The sequence below is a fragment of the Fistularia commersonii genome, chromosome 36 (genome assembly GCF_037954325.1).
Source record: "Fistularia commersonii isolate RoL2024-O1a breed Wild chromosome 36, RoL_Fcom_v1.0, whole genome shotgun sequence".
Lineage (NCBI taxonomy): Eukaryota > Metazoa > Chordata > Actinopteri > Syngnathiformes > Fistulariidae > Fistularia > Fistularia commersonii.
The window spans coordinates 2,729,669-2,753,181 of NC_141319.1; the positions used below are offsets into that span (position 1 = coordinate 2,729,669).

Here is a 23,513-nt window from a genome sequence, read left to right on the forward strand (position 1 = left end):
AAATAAAGGTTTCTACCTCACGGATTTTGCCTATCACGGGTTCTTTTTGGAATGTAACCCCCGCGAAAACAAGGGTATACTTTTATCATGAATGAATCATAAATTTCAACAACTTGCTAACTGGTAAAGCAAGTGCTATACGGAATCACGGGCGGAGATGAAGGTTATATATGGTTATTTTCTAAATGTATTGGTACTCAATTGACGTTTACACAGCTCAAAGAAGTTATCTTGTTCTTGGTAAGTGAAATCAAATTTAAATATCCCATTGCTATTTGTATACAAAAAAAAGTAATACTTTTATTTGTTTGTTAATCAACGCGTCACAATTTTTTTTGCCGGAGGCCAGGATGAACGTGATACTCGGGACGTGAAGGCATCATTGTTGTCAGCGGACTCCAGAGCTTCGGCAGGAAAGAGACGTTCAATTATCGCCGTAATTTTGAGCTTCAAATCTTTTCGACGTTATTTGCTTTCCCGGTTTTCTTGGTTTATCTCACCGTCACCGGTCGCTCCGCTACGAGGTAACTTCAGGAACAACTTCCTGCCAATCACTCATCTTTCGGTATCAAGCTAGTTTCTGGTGCATTTCACTCGTTAGCCCGGCCTCAGGCTCATGAGTCTAATAAAGAGGGCATCTTTTTAAAGAGTGAACTAGTTATCGAGAGCAGCTCGAATTCGCCAAAAGTTGCGGTATTTCTTTGTACAATTCTGCGGAGAAAGAATAATATAATTACCTTCACGGGACACAATTAGCTTTACTTGTTGATCACGTGAGTACAGGGATATGGCGGATCTCATGTGTCTCGTAGATTCAACTTTTTATTGTTATATCTGTATTTCTGTGTTAGCATCTTATTCCCAAGAGAAACGGACGAGTTGTTTTGTTTGAAAATCGGTAATTGACAAAATCATGCTACTGATTTGCTGGCTCGCACCAGAGAGCTTAGAGACCTTCAAGATTCAAACAGTGTACAGTCTGGAAATGGAATATATCATAATTCAAAGTCAAATTCAGAAATGATTTATCATTGGGTTACGATCATTTTATGAGTCCATAGAAGATTGAGGTGTGTCTTGTACAATGAAATTCCTGTTTTGCCGTCTGCGGTGCAGCTAGATATGTGGTGATAAATAAATGAATAATGAACGTGACTGTTGTAACCTGATGTAAACACTGCAGGCAAATGTAAAGAGTATTAGCAACATTTGCAAGTTTAAGTTGAGTGCAGCTTTTAGTGTGCAAACACACAAAGTGCAGATGAAGGTCATATGCAGACAGTTAAAATAAATATACTTAAATGGACAGTTGAAGCCAGCACTGGCTGAGTTGCAGAATCATCCTGAGGGAGAATATGGTTATTTACTCCTGTCAGTTGTTCAGAAGTCTAATGTTGTGGACCCCGTGGAGTTAGATGCTCTGCAGAGAAGGCAGTGGGGTTCTGGTGATCGTCTCTGTACTCTTTACCGCTTGCTGCAGGCACTTGTGGTCCAGAAGTGTTGCTAAGATGCTATCAACAATGCAGCCGTATAAGTTGTTGAGGATCTTTGGTGATGTGCCAAACCTCCTCAGCCCCCTCAGAAAGTACAGGCGCTGTTGAGCCCTCTTAATCATCTGTGTGGTGTTGATGGACCGGGTAAGGTCCGCACTGATTTAAACTTCCAGGTTTTTGAAACTGCTCACCCTCAATACCTCGGATTAACAGTGGCTGTTGAGGTCTCCTCTCCTTCCTAATGGCCACTGTCATTTTCTTTGTCTTGTTCATATTGAGGCTGTTGTTTTCAAACCATGACAACAGACAGGCCACATCCTTCCCATAGTCCCCTTTGTCCCTGCTAGTGATGTGCCCATCACTGGGGTGTCCTGCGCCTTGAAAGGGAGGCAGGTTGCACCTATGGTGTCTGAAGTGGACCTGTTGAGCTGATATGCAAACTGCAGGAGATCCAGGGGGTCCAGAATGTTGCTCTGAATGAACTGCTAGTGCTGGCGGAAGGCTTGTAGTCCATGATGTGTTGCAGGCCTTGCAACAAGCGCCTAGGGTCAGCAGCAGAGTAGAGGCCATCCAACTTCTCTCTGTACTGCCTCTTGTCTGTTCTGATGGCTTTCCTCTGTCTGCACTTCCCAGCTTTTGCACTCGATCTCATTGCCAGACCAAAACGCTGAACCTGTTTAACTGGTTTCCTGTAACCCTCAGTTGATTGTTTTCAAAAATACCTCAATAAGGATATCTGAAATATTTCCCAAAAAGCTAGAAAAGGTTCCCTGGAAAATATCCTGAAATTTAAAAATATGACATGCTAAATTTAAGCAATTTTTTTTTTTGTTTGTCTATTTTTTATTTTGAGTTTTTTTTTATATATATATTAAAGTTGTTAAAGTTGTTAAACTACGGGTGTATCAGTGGAAAAAAAAAGTATTGCAAAAGGTCACTTGAAATTTAGATTGGCTTTATTTACTTTTTTGCCAAGAAGCAGCCTAAAAATTTAACATGAACGTTTTTGACAGTTTGCATGACAGTAACTAAGAAATTAGTTTGAATTAACATCAACTTGGATGGAACCTATGATTTATTATCACCATCACAAGTTTGAAGCCCCCTAAACGACCTCAAAGACCCAGATAATGTGTTTTTCCAGTGTTGCCGTAACATCTGAGTGGATTTCTCCGTCTGCCGTCAGCTGCGGAAGAATGGCCGGCCTGTGGAGGTCCTACCAGGCCTTGATGACCAAACGCCCCTGGACAGTCCAGATTGTGACTGCAGGTAAGAGCCATCCCTCAAGACTACACACACTTGCAGTCGACGCATTAGGCTCCCAGCCCGATATGTGTTCGCCCCGACAGAAAAATGAGAGCTGCTGGAGTTTTTAATTTGCGCCTGACCTTTGGAGTTTACACAGAGAACTTAAATGTTTCAGAGTTGGCAAGAAAGACCTTTGAACTGACATATCAGTGACAAGGGGCGGTGGGTGCTCATACATTACACTGAATTACTCTGTAGATTGTAATTTTAGTTTTGTTTAATACCTGGGTCGACACCTTGTCAGCTCAAATCCTTCACCTCACAGAGGAGAAGTGGGAAAGTGGTTTCACAGAACAAATAGCAAAGTTGGTTAAGAAAAAAACTCCCCCAACATATTCCAAACAAAGCATAAGAAGATAAGTCAGAAATGACAGAAATTTGATTTGAAATTACCCCAGAAATTCCATCAAAATTTACTAAGTGCTTATCAAAGAATGATAGTATTTTTTTTCTGAAGGTCATCTAATTCTTTAAAACTCAGTATCAATCATAAACCCGCCAAAAATCCCAAATATGTGGAAAATGTACACAGAACAATAGATCTGTATAAATACAATTCATAAGATATGTTTGAAAAACTCATGCCAATAATATGTTCCAATATTCAGCAACCGATGTATTTAATGAGTTTGTAATTGCATGACTGCTTTGCATCCAAAATGTAATGTGATTACATTTAAACTTATGTACTTTACTACATTTATCAGTAAACTTGTGGATTGGCAGTGTTTGAACATGATATAGTGATAAAAGGTCGCTACCACTTCAACAAATTATCGATTCAAGTTAGCAATTTACTATTAGAAGTTTCTCCGATTTAAATTGGATTAGAATTCTGTGGCGTTCCGGCGGACTCCTCTGGGATGTGATGCGCTAAACCAGCGTTGAAGACATGAGTCAAATTAATGGCTGGTTGAATCGGCTTGGGTGTTGTCCTGTGTCTGGTAAGTGAAAATTAAAAATGGAAAACTCCTGCCTTGTCATCTCTAAACAGTAATACCTAGAACTCGCTACAATACTTGGGTCTTCAGTCTCAGCTTCAGCCTCTAGTGTAGTACAAAAGGTGGGCGACCAGATGGAGACATTGCACGAAATAAAATTGTCATCGTGGTGGGTTTGTTTTGATGACTCACCTGCTGCTTCCTCTACTGACAACATCTCAGGGAAGTCTCAGGAGGACGTCTTTCCTGTCCTGGAAATCCTTTGAAAAGCAGACGCCGATCCTTCGTTTTTCAGTCAAATCAGTGCTTCTTAATTATTTTCTATACACCCCCCAGGAAGAAGAAAACATTTTCCACCCCCCCCACCCTCTCTCCGCTGCAACCATAAATAGTATAATTTATCTTTAAAATTGTTATATGTACCCCTCTGCACGACTTTATATCCTAATTATCCTTAGAGAAAAGAAAAAGAAAGAAATATATATCAACTTGCAACAAAAAATAAATTAACATTTATTGTCATGTACAGTTATACATATAACAACATCAGCGAAATTTGACCACTGCATTTAACCCATCATGGATGCACAATGAGCAGAAGGCAGATAAGGAACGGCGCCAGGGGAGCAGTCAGGGGTTCATTGTCTTGGTCAACAACACTTTTATGAAGAACCAGGAATTGAACCAGGAATATTCAGTTCCAAGGACGGCCGTTCTGATCCCCTGTGCTATGACATTCTCCATAAAGTACCGTAATTTCTGGACAATAAGCTGCGACTTGTTTCACGTAAACGATGCGGCTAATATATGGACTTTTGGGGGGGGGTTAACGAGCTTCACGCCGCTAAAACATTTATCCTCGTCACATCGGACCGATGAAATGACCGGGATATTCTGAGTCCGTTCAACTCCGACACCGAAGAGGACGGCTTTGACCGTTTTAGTGCGCAGGAGGAAGACCAAGATAGCGATTGGCAAGCCGGTGCGGCTTATATTGAGATGCGCTCAATAGTCCGGAAATTACGCTTTCTCAAAGCGGATGATTATCGGCAATATTTGGCACATTTTGCTGAAATAACTTGAGCAGCTTATATATATATTATAGCGGCGTAATAGGGGTGTAATGTCTTTAAGTGACACTCTAATTTATTTAGCTTCGTGCTTTGTGGCAACATCTTTAGGCACAGTAAACACAACAGTCTTCTCCTCGTCTCTTACCGTAGTCACAGTTAAGCTTGGTTTCTCACTGCCTTTCTTATCAACCCTGTTAAATATTTTTCCATGGTGTCTTTTGAGGGTTTGTTCTCTGCTCTTCATATCTCCTGCTTGTGTTGTGTGTGGGCGTCCTTGGTGCAAAAAAAAACTACAATATAAAGCTAATACTACACCTTTAGCATGTTGCCCGGGGTCACACCAGTCGTGCCCCTGTTTGAGAAGCAATGTGCTAAATCATTTCTAGCGAAGACCTTCAACTCAGGTGAAAATGTTCCTAATCTCCTTTACCTCTCGGCTTTTCCCTTCAGTATTCTTTGTATCCTCATCTCTCCCGACAACAAACTTTGTGTCATCTTTCACTACTGCCATAATCTTCTCTTTGGTCTTCCTTTGTGCCTTGCAGTTCCACCGCAGCATCCTTCTACCAACATATTTACTATCCCTTCTCAGTGCATGACATAACCACCCCAGCTGGGCCTCTCAGACCTTCTCTCCAAAACATCCAGTATGTTCTGTCCCTCTTATGGACCCATTCCTGACCCCAACCATTTTTGTCACTCCCAAAGAGAACCTCAACATCTTCATCTCTGCTACCTCCACCTATGCTTCTTGTCTTTCCTTCCATGCCACTGTTTGGCACTGTTTGTTGTACGCCAAACCATACAGCATGGCTGGTCTCACCACTGTCTTCCTTTCACTACTCTTTATCATACATTACCCAGATGCTTTTCTCCATGCAATCCAACTTGCTGGCACAAGTTTCTTCTCTGCTTTTCTCCACTCTCCATTGCTCTGGACTGTTGACCCTAAGTACCGTACTATAAATTATCCACCCTCTTTATCTCTACTTGCTGGAGCCTCACCGCTCCATTTGGGTTTCCCTCGTTCACACATGTCTACAGAGAATATATGTGCTGCAACTAATCCTCATTTCTCTCCTTTCTAGAGGCACAGTGCAGCTCCCTTTGACCTTCTCTGTACTTCTCGACCACCACTCCTAAGGCAAAGACTGCATCTGTAGTGCTCTTTCTAGGCATGAAACCATACTGTTGCTTCCAAATGCTGACTTCTCTACTCAGTCTAGTTTCAATTACTCTTTCCAATAACTTCATTGGATGACTCAACTGCATTCCTCTATAGTTACTACAATTCTGCACATCTCCCTTAATCTTAAAAAAATTCTACATCACACTTCTACTCCGTTCCACAGGTATCCTGTCATTCTCTTTGACCCTGTTGATAGTCTAGCCAGAACCAGACACTTCAGTGCCTCCACATCAGGGCCAGTGTCTGCCTAACTTCACCTTTATTTATCTCTGTTAATTTGTATTCCACAACAGTCACCTCTTTTACCCTTCTGTGTCTTTCATTTGACTCATTCATCAGCTCGTCAAAGCACTGTTTCCATCTTCCCATCACTCTTCTATGTCAATACGATTCCCTCTATCTTTGATCACCCAAACCTGCCGCACATCCTTCCCATCTCTATCTCTGTTTTGCAAACCTGTGTAAGTCCAACTGAACTTACAAGTAATCATACATCCTTTATTTGGCCTTTGCTACCTCAGTCTTTACCTTGCACTGCATCTCTCTCATGTCTGTTTTCTTCAGTCCCACCTGTGGTGCATCGCAAAAGAAATTGAAATAATCAATGAGTTTAAAAAAAAAAGGAAAGAGAGAAAACCCGAACCAGATCTTCCACCATGTGCCTCAGACAACTAGCCAAGAATTTCCTAAGCAGTTTTTAAATGCTAAGCGTTTAAATTAATTGTATTATTGTGATTTGAATTGGAAGAAAAAAATCACAAAAAATAGTATGGTCATTTTGTTGGGAATTATTTTTCTACAACATCGCAACTATATACAGTGATTGCGATTTAAAAGATCCTGAGTCTTTCCACCAGTTTGTTAGAATTTAAAAAAAGAAAAATAAAAAAAAGCCACTTGAAGCTGTGTGTTTTTATGCTGTAATTAAAAATGTATTCTAAAAAAGGAAAAAAAGCAAGACTTGACATCAATTCTCTTGATGCTTTATCGCCCCTCAAGATTCGACTCACATGAAGCGTGTGTTTATTTATTGAAACCAAAGTGCAACTGACATTTTGGGTGAGAGTGTGTGTGTGTGTGTTTTACCCCTAAATATCTTTATTAGTTTCCCCTTGACATTTTGATGAAAGGTTGCATTTTGCTCAGTGGTTAGGTATGATTACACTGTCAATTCTCGGGAAAAAAGAAAGCCGTTGGGACCGGGCAAATGGAGGCTCTGTTTCCCCCTGCAGGCTCTCTGGTCGGCGTCGGGGACGTCGTCTCCCAGCAGCTGATAGAGAGGCGAGGACTGTCCTGTCACAACGTGAGGCGGACAGCCAGGATGATGAGCATTGGCTTTTTCTTTGTGGTATGTCTCCTCTCAGTGTACGACCGGAATCAACTCAGAAAACTTTCTGGTTCCACACACATACCACAGACAAATCCTGAAACTTTACAAATGGGTCATTCTTTCTCCTTTAAGCCTTTATTGAACCATTTAAATTAAAGAACCAATCTGTGTTTTTTGTTTTTTTTTTGTGTGTTTTTTTGTGTTCTTAACAGCAGAAGCTGGCCAGGAAAGAGGAAAGAAAAATCTTTGTTCAAGATAGCCTGAAGTGTTCAAAAATGGTGAATACAAGTACTAGATTAGCGAAAGTTATCAAAAAGTACTCCTTATTAGAATAGGACAGGCAGTTTAAGAATTTTCTTATAAACTCAATGTACTGTTTTCTTTGTTTCATCTATCCTATAGACCAGGGGTGGGCAAATATTTCGACTGACGGGTCTCAATGGGTTCTAACATTTGGCAGTGGGTCTGGATCACAACCAGATGGATTGAGTGTTTGTGTGAACAAATATAAATGACTAGAATAGAAGTCCATGTAAAAGCCATTACATGAAAGGATTTGCCCTTTTAGCAAAGCATGATTATGCAAGGTTCATTGTAGAAATGGTTTTCCAAATGCATTGATCGCATAACACTGTAGAGAAACTCACAATTCAGTGGGAACAGTGGTGTTGATCTCCCTTATTTGTCAGTGCATGAAAGTCTGGAGTTCACTTTGTTGTGGTAATCCTCAGGATGGAGCCAACGGTGTTGGTGAGTTAACTTGGATCTGTGACAGGCTTTCCATGACACTGAATGTCTGCCCACATATTTAGGTCTAGCCAGACAATGTCAGCATCATATGTGCCATCCTCTGGAGGTTTGGAAACATGGCTAATCGCTAATTTAAAACTTGCCTTGGTTGTCACGATTCTGAGTGCTTTTTCCAGTGGCTCCCATCTTGTCAGCTGCTTTGGTCCACCTAGACACGCAGCTGCCGCCCATGGCAGGCAATCAGTGCGGACTTAAGAGCTTCACTTTCAGTTTCAGTAGTGGTCAGGTTGTCTTTTTTTTTTCCCTTCCCAGTGGATAGGTTGCCTTGTTTGCCATGGGAAACTTCCCAGAACTGACCCTGTCTGTCAGCAGGCTTCAGGAGCCTACAGGACTGTCTCAGAAAATGAGAATATTGTGATAAAGTTCTTTACCTTCTGTAATGCAATTTCAAAAACCAAAATGACATGCATTCTGGATTCATTACAAGTCAACAGAAATATTGCAAGCCATTTATTATTTTGATATTCCTGATCACGGCTTACATCTTAAGAAAACTCAAAAATCCTTAGAATATCATGAAAAAGTCATTTGTGTTTTTTGTAATTGCATTACAGAAAATAAAGAACTTTATCACAATATTCGCATTTTCTGAGACAGTCCTGTATGTGCTCTCCTGCCAGGCTTCAGGAGCCTTCGCCTGTCTGCGATTCTCCTGCGTCATCCAAATTCTGCTATTACAAACTGTTCACCTGCTGTTGGTACGGAGTCATGGTGTTGCAGTTGGGGAAATGCCCCACTCGTTCGGCGCTTGACTTGCAAATCGCGGTTTGCTTAGTCGATAAATTAGCCGTCAACCTCTGAGCCATGGCCTTTCATTCATGCAGTGACTGCTCACAAGCATAGTTAGCATGCTACATGGCAAAGTGACTGCTGATATTGTATTCTTTTAAAGCTGCAATAGTTTTTTGGCATCAGGCATACAGCATATTCCAGTGAGAAAAGTTTTGTCCACTAAACACTCAGCACTCACTGTCCACTGTTCTTTCCCATGAGCTGCTCATTTTTACAGAAGGGTTCAAAAGGCAAAGTGAAAAAGTGAACTAGAGAGTAGTTTGACACACCCCAATAAAAGCATGAGTGCACCATCTATTGGGGGAACATGGGTGTTTCAGGGAAAAGGTCAAATAAATGAGGTTTAATTATAATAAAATTTTAAGTTCGACTAGCCGGATTAAAAAGCAAGTTCGGCTGTAGGCTAACTGTAGGCTAACAAGAAAAGAAGGTATCTTCTATTTGCCCTTATAGAAGGCAAATAGAAGATACATAAACGTAGATAGCCCCCAAAAATTAAAAAATCTGCAATAATAGTTTATTTATTCTTTAAAGTTGAAAAATCGAAGAAGGAAACGACGAAACCGATGTATGCAGTCTGTAATAAACCCATTACTACACATGAGAGCCACGCATGTGTTTGACACACTTCTACCTCGGCCTTTGTGTGAAATCACTTGCTTCACTTAGTGACAGGCTTCTTTCAGTACACACTCTCGTCACACACAGCCAAAGATTATTTATATCCCCATAAGCGCCTTTCATTTTGGCCGTCGGAGAACGAGGCAAAGACAATTGTAAAGATGTCAAGATGCTGCCATTGAGAAAGCCCCCCCCCCCGACACACACACAACCCCAAGCAATTTTTACTGTATCGCATCACAGTGACGTTTTTCACAACCTGCGCATTTTGCGTTGTTTGGATTAAGAGGTTTTTTTTTTTTTTTTTTTTTTTTTTTTTTTTTTTTTTTAATGTCTGATCTTGTAGCTGCAGAGTCTGATTAGTTCATACCCAGACAACCTTAACCTTCTGCCCTCTCGTCCTCTCAGGGTCCCATCATCGGCAGCTGGTACAAGGTTCTGGACCGGCTGGTCGTCGGAGGAACTAAAAGTGCAGCCATGAAGAAAATGCTGGTTGATCAGGTGACTGAAGCGTCTCAAACTCTGGTTTTATGGAACAGTCGGTGTCCCACGACCCGTACCAGACCATCATCTCGGAATCAACCATGTTAGTAGTCGATGTATTCGATGGGTCTCCAGTCAGTGAAGTGTCAGTTCAGGTGAGCGCCATCCTCAGGTGAGACTGGGACCAATACCTGCCAGCTGGGATCCTAAATAAGTGATCCAACGTGATCGGTGACAGCTTCTCTCAGATCGCCTCTTCTGTTCATGTTTTGTCTTTGCCCTTTGTGTGTTTGTAGTTGTGTTTTGCGCCGTGTTTCTTGGGGGCCTTCCTGTCCCTCTCCGGCGCCCTGAATGGATTGACGGTCCAGGACAACATCGCCAAGCTCAAGAGAGTGAGTTGAATTGCAAAAGGACAGTAACTACAAAACGACACAGCAATAACTAATGTGTGCTTATGATCCAACATCTTTGCTCAAGACACTCATCCGTGTCCTCAATGAGACACAACGATAAACACAACCTGTCTCATTTCACTCCCATCCTACAACCAGCAGAACTCTGTCATCTCCTCAAACTGGTTACACATGTTAGCTCCAAAGATGTCCTCCCAAAATAATAGCAATCTTTCTTCATTCACTAAACTTGAAGGTTATAGAAAACCATAAACCTAGAGTCTGTATCTCAGGACCACGATAACAAATAGTGACGTACAATGTGAAATGGCCTCCTCTGACCAACAACACTCGTTTCCTCCTTATAAAGAGTCGCTGTAAAAAATTTTAATTCTCAAAGAGGAAGTTTGGTTTCCATTTTCTCCCTGAAGTCACCTCATTATTATTAGAAACCATTTCCTGTGGGTCAGGGTCAGGGTTTGGGTTAGGGTTAGTGGGGGGGCTGACCCATCCTTTATACATATATATATATATATATATATATATATATATATATAGATAGATAGATATAAATAGATATAGATAGATAGATATCTTTTCGATCTTTTGTGCGTGTTTGTATTCCAGGCAAGAGGTAACTGGTGTCAACCACTCGCCGCTCAGATGTCCGTCAGTGTTGTCTCATCCGAACGTGCGGCTGATCAATTATTTAGGAAGGCAGGCGGCCGGGCAGGAAAAGGCCAGAGAGGACAGACAGTAAATGACAAATAGTCTCATTAGCAGCGACATGACAGAGGAGGCGCTGAGCAAACAGGGGCTGGACTGGGTTTACGTTTTATCTGAGCCCGAGAAAAAGCTCCCGGTTCTGACGCAGCTCTGGGTCTGAGACACAACAAAGTAAAAATCCACCGGTTGTAAAAAGAAATTAATTAAAAAAAAATAAAAGTATGGAAATTCTCCTTTAAAGGTCCACCATAGCAGGTAAAGGAGTACAGCTGAGAACAGTAAAGATGAGTGCTACCAAAACAAAGACCGTGGTTATCAAATTGAGATAATCTAGATGGAACAGGAATTAGTCCACAGCTTTAGCTATTTTAGCTATCAGATTTCAGAGGATAGCAGGTGTCATAAGGAAATCAAAAACGTAATTTCCGAGGTATTGAGCACACCTGACTATGAGCTGTACCAGCTAAAAATGAATAAATACATATATGTAAACATACATATATTGGCTACACTTGTTTATAACCAGCAGGTGTCCACATTGTAATATGAGATTTTTACACAGAAAGATGTCATATTTTTAACTTTTAATTAAATATATACCGGTAACACCAACAAATACGTACTGTGAATGCTTTACAGTGCCTGTAACATGGCTCATGAAAAAGATTAATAATAAATAACACAAGGAAAAGTCCATCCATCCATCCATCCATCCATCCATCCATCCATCCATTTTCTATCCCTGCTTTGTCCTCCTCCAACTGATTGCTATCTTCGTCTTCCTTCTGCGCCGTAAAACCTTTAAATTTGTCTTCCTCTGTGTCGGAATTGAACAGCCTCAGAATTTCAGGGTAATTTCATTTGTCTGATATGACGAGGCCTAAATGTTTGGCAGAATGAAGCTTATTAGCCCAAAAAAAGCCACATCATTGTTTAAGCCGCAGTGTTGAAAGCGTGTGAAAAAAGTAGTGGCCTATAGTGCAGAAATGACGGTGCACCTTTTTCATGAACAGCCCATTCTAAATTGAGCAAGGCGCCACATGCGTCTGCAAACGAGTCAAGAATTCTGAAATGCTACGTTCTGTCAACATCATACTACTGGAGGGAAACATGGACAATGTTTGTGTTTCATTGACATGCTTTTGAAATGTGGACGTGTAGAAGAATGCAAAATATCGCTGAGATAAAAATACCAACCGAGATGTCCTCTGAAGAAATCAACCCCAAATGCCTATTTAAGATCACCCGCTTTAAGAATTTATTTTTTCGTAGCCGGTGGTGCAATGGTTAGGGCTTCTGCCTCACAGCAGAAACATCCCTGGTTCACTTCGAATTCTTTGTGTGTGGGGTTTGTAAGCTCTGTCTGTATTAGTTGTCCTTCAAGTTCTCTAATTTCCATCCACAGTCCATAAACATGCCATAGGTTCGTTGGAGGCCCTAAATCACCCAGATGTGTGAGCAAAAGGTTGTATTTCTTAATCCACTTTTGGACAGAACAGTTCTAAGAACCATCCAGCTTGTTACTCCCCTCTTCCAGAGGAGCCTGTTAGCTCTCCATCCGCACAGGCAGTCAGGGACCACCGTATGTACTGTTGTGTCACCAGCATCTGTGACGTGCACCTTGAGTTGGAGTGTTTTCATTTTCTCCCTGCACTGCTCAGCCTTATGAATAGTTAGCTAAGTCCGTACTTCCATCCATCCATCTCCTACCACTTATCCTGCTCTCAGGACTCCAGCTTCGGGGTATGCTGGCGCCAGTCAATCTCAGGGCTACAAAGACAAGATTCACTCACTCATTCCTATTAACCTGCATGTTTTTGGACTGTGGGAGGAAACTGGAGGACGCAGAGAAAATCCACACAGACACAGGGAGAACATGCAAACTCCACACAGAAAGGTCCCCTTGTCGGAATCGAACCTGTGAATCGTGCCATGAGGCTGAAGTGCTAACCACTGCGCCACCATAACTCTTTACTCATTTTGTTTGAAATGTTCATGTTCTGCTGTGAACCATCTGTGGCATAGCAGGCCAGATAACCTTGGACTTCTTCATAGCTCTCTTTGGTTCGGTCCATTTTGTTGAGAGACAGCTGACCAGTGACCGCAATAGTTTTTCTAAAATGGCACATTCTGCAAAAAGTATCTGGTAATGGGCATGGCCACCAATCACCAAGCATCTACTGTATATCACATGAGTTCCTATGGAACCATAAAAAGACCCTGCCTTGGAATAGGATCTAAAATGGATTTAGGAACTGAGGTCAACACAAGGAATACACAAAACACTTGATCCCATACCTCTATGTCCAATTACAACTGGTATAGGCTCGAAATAGAAAAAAAGAAATTGCTTATTTGTCACATCATTTGCACAACATCAGCGAAATATGACCACTGAATTTAGCCCATCATGGATGAACCATGAGCAGAAGGCAGCCACTGAGCTGCACCGGGGGAGCAGTTGGGGCTTCAGCAGAAAAGACACCTTGCAATCATCACTTGATGGACAGATTGAAGCACGGCATGAACAAGGGAAGACCAAGAACAATGAGGGCAAATAACATCAGCCATTTGACCAGCCTAAGCTACAACAAGGCTTTAGGAAAGGATTTCCAATTTGACTGGAGAGTCGTGGCATCCCAACCCTTACAAGGTTAGAACCAAGATAGAGATACAGATGGATGGATGCTTTGGTTTCGGACCTGCAGTTTTATTACTCCAGGGTATCAGTATCACCGTTACAGGTGATACTGATAGGGGTACATGGGGCATCTGGGGTGCAGTTGATGTCTCAGCTTAACTGTTCCACCCCAAGGTTTGCTGTCCTGACTTAAAAAAAAAAAGACATAATTTTATTTAAATTGTCTGACATTTTCACGTATTTGATAAACCAAAAAATAGCAAATGAAAAAAAGGGTTCGCCGGAAATTATGAGGATAAATCGAAAATGACGGGTGGATTCATCGGGCAGTGGGCTACTTTCACCTCAAGTGGCAGGAAACCTTGTTTTGGTCAGTGTTTTGGCTGGTTTGTTTTTATGTGTCAAGACTTGTTGGAGTGACCTTTAATTTGACAACGCCGCAAGTTGTGCATGCACGCATGCTTGTGTGTGTGTGTGTGTGTGTGCGTGTGTGTGTGTGTTTTCAGGAACACATTCACACACTTTCCACTTTTACTGAGGACTTTTAAAAGTCTGCACCTGTCATGTAGTCTTTCAGAAATAAAGCTGTATAATTCGCAGTAACTTCTCATAAATAGGTGACATAGTGTTTGTCTCAGGTGCAGGTAAAACAGGATCTTCCAGAACATCCAATAATAACCAATTCAGCTTGATCCTAGAGAAATATTGTATTTCATTTTATTTAAAACTGAACGATTCTTAAATGATTAAAAAAATAACAAGGAAAATTTGTTTCCTTGTCTCTTTACTTTTTTTTTTTTTACATGGTTTGATTTGGGCTTTTTTGGACAACATAACTATATTCAATGACTATGATATTGTATGAGGAAGTCTGAAAGTGGCAAAGAAGTATATTTGACTGGAGCAGGACTGTAGCAGGGAGATGTGCTGCAGGTGTGACAGAGATGTTCAAGTTGGAGGTGGATCAGGGATCAGCTCTGAACCCTTTCTTGTTTGCAGTGGTGATGGACAGGTTGACAGATGAAGTTTGACAGGAATCTCCATGGACCATGATGTTTGCAGATGACATTGTGATCTTTAGTGAGAGCAGGGAACACATGGAGGAAAATCTAGAAGTGGAGGTATGCTCTGGAATATATAGGAATGAAGGTTAGTCACACAGCATGGCAGAATGGGTGTGAAGATGTGTGAGATGGACCAAAATGGAATGGTAAGGCTACAGGAAGTGACGATGAAGAAAGTGGAGGATTTTAAATACTCAGGATCAGTCCAGAGAGAGTGTGGAAAAGAGGTGAAGAAACACGTTCAAGTAGGTTGGAATGTGTGGAATAAAGCGTCTGGTGTAATGGGTAATAAAAGAATATCAACCAGATTGAAAGGAAAGGTGTACAAGACAGTTTCGAGACCAGCAATGCTGTATGGTTTGGAGACAGTGGCAATGAAGATAAGACTGGAAGCAGAGCTGGAGGTAGCAGAGATGAAGATGTCGAGGTTCTCTTCGGGGGGTCGACGAAAATGAATAGGATCAGGAATGAGTCCATCAGAGGGACAGCACATATTAGATGTTTTGGAGAGAAGGTAAGGGAATGCAGACTGAGAAGAAGTGGGATATAGAGGGGATTTAGGAGGGTTTTTCTAATTGAATTCCATCCCATGCTTCCTATTTCTGTCTGTTTAGTTTGAAAGATAAAATAACATGAAGTCAGGAGACCATCTTTCTATCCATGGCCGCTAGAGGGACCAGCGAGCTCCTTCGCCAATGCAATCTGCCGTGAAGTTTGTAAACTGCCGAGTCAGAGGAGTCCCTGCCGCCTTCAGTTATAGATTATAGATCATTTGACCTCCTGCCTTCATCCCGCTCTGTGTTTGATATGGAGCCAGATAGTCGGCCCATCATGATCATCATCATCATCTCTCACTTCCTATGGCGCCAGGTGTCTCCGCTGTGGCACTGCTGCAGGCCTGCAGCTTTGCAGATATTTAACACGGATACATTAGGGTTTCCCCGCGAAACCGCCGTCTGATCCAAAATATGTTTCACACCCTGACAGGTGCAGTGTGTGTGTGTGTGTGCGTGCTGAAGCTGCTTGAGTGCTTGAGTTGCCGCTATTTATTTTTATTTTCCTTTGTCCCTACCAGGACTACACAGACGCCCTCATCTCAAACTACTACGTGAGTTTTCCGGCCCCTTCCGTCACTCGTGAAGCCTCACCTGCTGTCAAGTAACTTGTCCTGTTTGTGTCTCAGCTCTGGCCTCCGGTTCAGATCGCCAATTTCTACTTCATCCCTCTGCACCACAGGTGAGAGCCACCGTCGACGCCCGCCTCTCATTTCTAACCCCCACAGTCAAACTCGATTGTCATAGCAAAACCACCTGGAACCTCCGTGAGCTCTTTTTGGGAGAAGTTCTTTCGCCCCCTGACGTCTGACGATGAGAAAATCGAGATTTTTATCGGGTTTGTTTACCATCCAGTGTGGCTGGTGGTTTCAGACTCTTCATCGGCATCATCTGTGGAAATGAGCTCGACGGGTATGTCAAAGACCCGCTGATTTAGCTACCTTTTAGCTTCCATCAGAACTTCCTATCAGTCACTCAGACTGTAGAAAAGAACAAATGCGAGAAGGTATTTTATTCTGTGATCTCTTTAATCAGAAGAGATAACTCCGGCAACAAGTCGCTCCGATAGATTTTTTTTTAATTATCACTGTTTTAGCTGATGGTGTGTGTGGAGAAAAGCCCAATAAAAATTAGATTCGAAAATCGGATTTTACAAAGAGCTTAATTTTTCCCACTTTTTTTTTCTCTCCCCTTGTCTTTGTCTGACTCACAAAACCATCGTAACTATCATGCCGATCTGACTCATGCAGAACCACGGGCTCATCTGCACTAAAACTGACAACACGGAACTGAAATAAAATCCGAAAAGGATTTAAAAACACCCAAATTTGTCACCTCTGTCCCTGAAGGCTGGCCGTGGTCCAGATTGTGGCCGTGGCCTGGAACTCCTACCTGACTTGGAAGGCCAATAAGATGTGAAGGAAGATGGGAGTCCAGGCTGATCACTCATGATGAGTTTCCACTCGAGTGTGCATTTGCGTGCGTGTGCGTGCGTGCGAGTGTGCGCACCACTGCCGAATCTTATTTCCATAAATAACAAAGTTCTCTCTGAGATTTTCTGCAAAGTTTGACTTTCAAGTGTGAATTTGTCATTGAGAGCAGGCAAGCACTTTGTCCCGACCTTTTACGACTGACTCACGCTTTTACACGTCCGAAATATCACAACGTCCAGAACACACACACACACACACACACACACACACAGTCATATATTTACACTTACTGGTTACAAAAGAAACTTGACATGTTTGTTGAGCAATCGTTTGTTACACGTCAATATGAGCATCTTTATAATGAAGGAAATAAGATTTTTTAGGTATTTGAGAAATAAAACTTGAAAATAAGACCCTGTCTGAATGTCTCCGGAATATTTTCACGTCTAAATTTAAGCAGAAACACTTTCGATCTCTTATTCAGTATTACAACAATTTCATCAACAATCATTTTATCCTCCTGACACCAAAGACAAGAAATATTTAAGCTGAAAGCTTTTCATTATTTCAATTTATTGGTAGCGTTTCAGATTTTCTCCTTCTTTTCTCCTGAAAAATCACGCTGCCCATCACAAACTCATATAAAAACACCCACCTCTGCCCTCAGGTGGCAACATAGCGCACAGCATAGCCGTGTTTCCTGTGTATTTTGACTTGTTCAGTCGGTTTGAGAAAAAATGATGTCTCTGCAATAAAGTCAGAAAACAGAAATGAAGGACTGTTTTTTTTCATTATTTAAACATAATCAATTACCCTGCTGTCCACTTTGTTAATATTTAGGTGAAATTTAAAAGTGTCCGACATCTTCCTCGTGTCAAACTGACTTCTATCCATTTTCTGATATTTATAAAAGTTCAGCAGAGCTTGTTTACGCTGATACCCAACGGTATCCCGTTTACCAGCTTTAATATTTAAAAGTGTGTATGAAATTTTGTCATTCAATATTTTTCAGGTTTTACACTCTGGTATTTTTTAAACGATTGATTATCAGGAGATACCTGAATAACTTCATTCAGTCCTATTCCCCAAAATCCCAGACTGGGACACTGGGTGTCTGGTTGAGGACTGTCGGCTATTTTACTGCCAAATGTAGTATATTAAAACATGCTATCGTTCCATGAGCGTGTCCCTGTCCAACCGCACACACAAAAACACACAGTCTGAGGATCTTAATGATTTATTCAATATAACCAGCAAAAAGCTGATTTCAAACAGTAAATACCCGTAGATGTTTATAGAAGGACGATCTGGGCTCTCGGTCGAAGTATCTGCACATTTGTTTATTTTGTATGCTGAGGAGGACGTTAGGATGTGTTTTTGAAGTGAACAGTAGACCGTGTTGTATCCGTGGTTATAAATATATTAGCTGTAAAATCAAAATTAAGATCTGAATATCAAAATCCTCAACCTGCCTCCTGGTGGGAGTGTTCTAAAAACAAATAGCAGGTTATTTAGTTGGTATTTGTATTTTTTGTGTTTTAACGTTCACTTTGATTATTTGACATGCATGTCAAAGGCACAGATCCCTTCCCTCGTGAAGTTTTATCATTTTTAAATTAGAAACTTATGTGCACTCGGACAACAACCGGAGCAGTGTTGTTTTTGATTTTGAATAAATGATAAAGATTTTTCCTTTCTCATTTTTTGGAGAAGCGCTTGTTAGTTTTTAATAGATTTTAGATTTTAGGTTTGAGATAAACTTATTTGCCTCATTTGGCATTCGGAGTGAAAAGCAATTGAATAATTTGTAGAAAAAATGTGAGTAATTAAAGAAAAAAAAAGACATTACCAAAAAGAAACGGAAAAATGAAAGATCTTAAAACCAAAAAAAAAAAAAAACTATAGAAAGTTTCTATAAGGGGCTTTTCCTGTTGATGCTAATGCTAATTGTCTGGTTTCTACTTTATCAGTTGTACTTTTGTCCCTACTATCTTACTAATACTAATGTCTGTGTTACTAGTAAGATAATATAAAACACAGCAGAAGGAGGTGATGTAAGTTCATCTTACCAGTATTATTATTATTGGATTACAGATCATGGGCATTAATGCATGTCAAATAAAAATGCATTATTGTTATTATAAAATTTAAAAAATATGTCGTTCTTCTCTTTATTGGAAAAGGAAGTGAAATGTATTAAAATTCACTTATACCTCCATGATCTACAGACTGATGCCGGTGAATTGTGTTCTTCATGTATTATTATGTGGACGATTGACTTCTCATCGGAATCACTCAAATTAAATAATTAGAAGGTGAATTTGAAAAACGGAATTCACAAATGATTTTTTTTTTTTATGACAATGACTCTATTTCTCTTGAAATTGTTAAAAACTAATTTAAAAAAAAAATCATTTAAAAAAAAAAACAGCAAGCCCTAAAAGAGTCGGTCAGCCCTCCGTCCATCACCCCCTCCTCCGACGTGCACTCGCGCGCCTCTCCCGCTGTGATGACGTCAGAGCGGCGATCTGCACCTATAAAAGCCTCCGAGGTTCGGGATGCCGCTCACAGGGACCCGGAACCGGACCGGAACCGAGCCTCGCCTGGCCCCCCGACGCTGCCGAGTGAGTAGGGCTTTTCTATCCAGTTTTACTGACGCTTCTATGTTTAACATATTTGCACAGTTTCCCTCTTCACTCAGACTCTTTCTTGTTTATGTTTCTTTTGGAGTGTTATTAAAATTATTTTTCAGTTTCCCTAGAAAGGATAAGTTCGTATTAAATTTTCCTTATGTATGTATGTATGTATGTATGTATGTATGTATGTATGTATGTATGTATGTATGTATGTATGTATGCATGTATGTATGTATGTGTGTGTTTGTGTGTTTGTGTAGTTATTGTAACAGAGTAATAATATCGTGCTTTCCAATAAATCTGGGTTGATGTTTCTTTTGGAGTGTTATTAAAATTATATCATTTTTCAGTTTCCTTAAGAAAACATAAGTTTGTATTACATGTTTCCTTATGTATGTATGTATGTATGTGTGTGTTTGTGTAGTCAATGTAACAGAGTTACAATATCACGCTTTCCAATAAAACATGGTTGATGTTTCTTTTGGAGTGTTATTAAAATTATTTTATTTTTCAGTTTCCTTAAGAAAACACAAGTTCGTATTACATTTTTCCTTATTTATATATGTATGTATGTATGTATGTATGTATGTATGTATGTATGTATGTATGTATGTGTGTGTGTGTGTTTGTGTATTTGTGTGTTTGTGGAGTTAATGTAACAGAGTTACAATACCACGCTTTCCAATAAAACTGGGTTGATGTTTCTTTTGGAGTGTTATCAAAATTATATTATTTTTCAGTTTCCTCAAGAAAGCATAAGTTCGTACCACATTTTTCCTTATGTATGTATGGATGAATGTATGTATGTATGCATGTATGTATGTATATGTTTGTGTGTGTTTGTGTAGTCAATGTAACAGAGTTACAATATCACGCTTTCCAATAAAACATGGTTGATGTTTCTTTTGGAGTGTTATTAAAATTATTTTATTTTTCAGTTTCCTTAAGAAAACACAAGTTCGTATTACATTTTTCCTTATTTATATATGTATGTATGTATGTATGTATGTATGTATGTATGTATGTATGTATGTATGTATGTGTGTGTGTGTGTTTGTGTATTTGTGTGTTTGTGGAGTTAATGTAACAGAGTTACAATACCACGCTTTCCAATAAAACTGGGTTGATGTTTCTTTTGGAGTGTTATCAAAATTATATTATTTTTCAGTTTCCTCAAGAAAGCATAAGTTCGTACCACATTTTTCCTTATGTATGTATGGATGAATGTATGTATGTATGCATGTATGTATGTATATGTTTGTGTGTGTTTGTGTAATTAATGTAACAGAGTTACAATATCACGCTTTCCAATACAAATTGGGTATTTTGAATGTCATTATTAAAGCTTTATTTGAAGGACAACTTAGCTGGCTGTCTTTCAGGAAAAGTTCTCTGCAACATTTAATTCAGAAGAACGAGACAAATGAGGTTTTTTATCATGCTGATGTCAAAATTCATGAAAATTAGCATGTATTTCATGTATTTATTTAGATATATATTTATATATATTAAAAGCACAATCTTTAATGTTTGCTTGTTTTTTTCACGCCATCTGTTGCAAATTGACTTGAAGTTAGTTAAGGAGTCCGTCTTTTCATCAAAGGTGAGCTTTGAGGATTTTTTTTTTTTTGTTTGTTTTGTTTTCAAGTTTGCAGATTCTGTTTTCTCACGGCAGAACATGAGGCCAGTCCCCCTGCTTCTGCTCCTCTCCTCCCTCCTCCTCTCCTCCCACCTCCGCCCCGCCGCCGGCCGAGCCCGTCTCCTCCCCGGTTGGCTGGACGGCAGGGGCCGCTTCCAGGCGCAACACCTGGAGGAGATGCTGCTGCGCGCCGCCGCCGCCGCCGCCGCGGGGTCCGACGACATCATCAGGGTCAACCAGCGGACGGAACCAGACTGGCTTCCTCCGATGGAGGTCCAGGAGGAGGAAGAGTCGCAGCCGCTCAAGCGCAGCGAGGAGCCGCCGTTATCCATCGACCTCACCTTCCACCTCCTGAGGAACATGATCCAGATGGCCCGGACGGAGAGCCAGAGGGAGCAAGCGCTCCTCAACCGCAAGGTTCTGGACGAGGTCGGGAAGTGAACCTCGCCTCCCCTCCTCCCCCCAAGCAGAAGGTGGTGATGATGATGATGAAGATCGAGTGAAGAAGAGCTTCAGAAAGTCTCTGCCGAGGAACCGACTCCCCGGAAGTTTTGTGCTGCAGGTTTCTCCAAACATTGGCGCCATATCTAATGTTCACTTGCTCGCTGCTCCTCCCCAGAAGATGGAGATGTTTGATCCGATCCAAAAAAAAAAAAGCTCTTCCATCCAACAAACAGAAATGCAAACAACTCCGAAATTACTTTTAAAAGTCCACTCCAGTATAAATAATTCAAGTAAGAAAAATATGTTGAAGTGATACAGGTTTCTTCCCTGCTGCAGGAAAAACAAAAAATTAAAATGATTTAAATGTAGTAGAGGCTCAAAGTATAAGAGACGTTGAACCAATCAGGAGAAACCTATGACCCCCACTCAACCTTTAACAATCCAATATTGTTGTGACTCTGAGGTCACCTTGACGTCAAAAGGAGTAACAAGATGTTTCACTTCTTTATCTTTACCATCGCCTTCATCTTCTCTTCTCTCTTTTCTGAGCGGGAGTCCGATCACCAGACCTGTGTCATCCGTAGCATGCTGGTCAACCACGTCGAGGAAAAACAAAACAAAAAACCAACAAAAAATAAACAACAACAAAAAAAAAAAAATGAGGCTTTATTCTATTTTGTTTCATTGACATCAAACAAGTCTTCTTTGTTTTAGCAAAATGTATAAAAAAAATCTATTTGCCATTTATATTTTTTAATAAAAACAAAAATTTGAAGTAAATCTGTTTGTGCTGGTCATGAATCCACAGCGACTGAAATCACTCACTAAGTACGATAATTCGTTGTCTCTAGTGATACATGTGTTAAGTACTTTGTGTGTGTTTTTTTTTTGTAGAAATGTCTTCCTACACTATGACAAGGCTTAAGGGGAAAAAATGCAGAAAAACTCAGGAAAATGTCCTTTTACTTCCAGACTATCCAAAGTAGCCCCCCTGGTTCCCATGGAAACCCCCTCTGACATTTATGGTCCCCAGGAAGATGCTCTCTCGTGGTACAGTAAGCCTCACATTAATTTCTTCATTTTTATTATTTTAATTTTATAATATCATAAATATTTGTATGAAGTTGATTCTTTGTAGAGCGGATTTTTAAATGATTAATTCTTGCATTAATCCATTTTAATCTCATGTCTTCCTATGAACGTTATTCTCAATCTTCTATGTCACAAGCAACACTTGACATCAGTGAGCTATCGTCAATACGAATCGAATAAAAATGACGGCCTCCTTCCACTCACCCTAATTTAAATAAAAGGTCTTTATCGCTATCATTATCATGATCATTATCATTATCATTATTTGGGTAATCCATCAAGATGAGTTAAAATTCAAAAAGAAAAGTCATTAAATTGTAAATCCAGCTGTGTGTTTACCTGCAGCGCCCCTTCAGGCCAACCTAGGAGCTGCTCCTTTTCCACATGTGTTTGGAGCTTTAGAACAGTGTTTCCCAACCTTTTTTGAGCCACGGCACATATTTTACATTAGAAAAATCACACGTCACACCACCAAATGAATATGTCAAAAACATTTTTTAACGAATTAGAATGAAACCGTAGTCTCAGTTTACTTAGTGTGATATCTGTTGATTCGTCAAGTTGCAATGCAAATTTCCCACTGATGTTCGACTTTTCCAGAACTCTTTTTTGCAATGTCTGAAGACATGTCATCAATATGTCTGAAAATGGTATTATTTGAGAGAACTCTGGCTATTTCTTTATCAACGCCGGAGCCGAGCATTTCTTTTTCAATGATTTTGCCGGCAGGTAGTAGTAATGTTTTGCTCCAGTGTGTAGCTGTTTGGATTTAGAGATGAGTTCAGCAACTTTATAGCAAGCTTTCACTGCTTTCTCACTCGTCTTGGTAGTTTTCAACATTGCTGCCTGTTT

At 40.5% G+C, this 23,513-nt stretch overlaps 2 protein-coding genes across 6 annotated transcripts; both read left to right on the forward strand.

The window, feature by feature from the left end:
• The first annotated feature begins 360 nt into the window (after positions 1-360).
• Positions 361-19,420, forward strand: mpv17 (mitochondrial inner membrane protein MPV17). 5 transcript variants are annotated; one of them, XM_086143397.1, is made up of 8 exons: positions 361-524; positions 2,680-2,762; positions 7,237-7,352; positions 9,966-10,058; positions 10,337-10,432; positions 15,939-15,971; positions 16,047-16,099; positions 19,282-19,420. In XM_086143397.1, exons 2-8 carry the CDS (start codon positions 2,690-2,692, stop codon positions 19,289-19,291), a joined length of 474 nt encoding a protein of 157 aa, XP_085999523.1. In that variant the 5' UTR covers positions 361-524; positions 2,680-2,689; the 3' UTR covers positions 19,292-19,420. The 5 variants fall into 5 exon arrangements, with proteins under 5 accessions (XP_085999523.1, XP_085999520.1, XP_085999518.1 ...); XM_086143394.1 differs by lacking the exon at positions 19,282-19,420 and adding an exon at positions 16,767-17,707 and having other exon boundaries at positions 2,638-2,762; XM_086143392.1 differs by lacking the exon at positions 19,282-19,420 and adding an exon at positions 16,767-17,707.
• On the forward strand, positions 19,284-22,743 carry ucn1 (urocortin 1). The gene is made up of 2 exons (XM_086143398.1): positions 19,284-19,474; positions 21,135-22,743. The coding sequence occupies exons 1-2, from the start codon at positions 19,409-19,411 to the stop codon at positions 21,564-21,566; spliced, it is 498 nt and encodes a 165-aa protein (XP_085999524.1). The 5' UTR covers positions 19,284-19,408; the 3' UTR covers positions 21,567-22,743.
• The last annotated feature ends 770 nt before the right edge of the window (positions 22,744-23,513 follow it).

Coding starts and splice junctions, on each gene's coding strand:
- mpv17 (XM_086143394.1), top strand. CDS start 2,690: ATGGCCGGCCTGTGGAGGTCCTACCAGGCCTTGATGACCAAACGCCCC. Junction 2,763..7,236: donor AGTCCAGATTGTGACTGCAG/GTAAGAGCCATC, acceptor TTCCCCCTGCAG/GCTCTCTGGTCGGCGTCGGG. Junction 10,059..10,336: donor AGAAAATGCTGGTTGATCAG/GTGACTGAAGCG, acceptor GTGTGTTTGTAG/TTGTGTTTTGCGCCGTGTTT.
- ucn1 (XM_086143398.1), top strand. CDS start 19,409: ATGCCGCTCACAGGGACCCGGAACCGGACCGGAACCGAGCCTCGCCTG. Junction 19,475..21,134: donor TGGCCCCCCGACGCTGCCGA/GTGAGTAGGGCT, acceptor TTTGTTTTCAAG/TTTGCAGATTCTGTTTTCTC.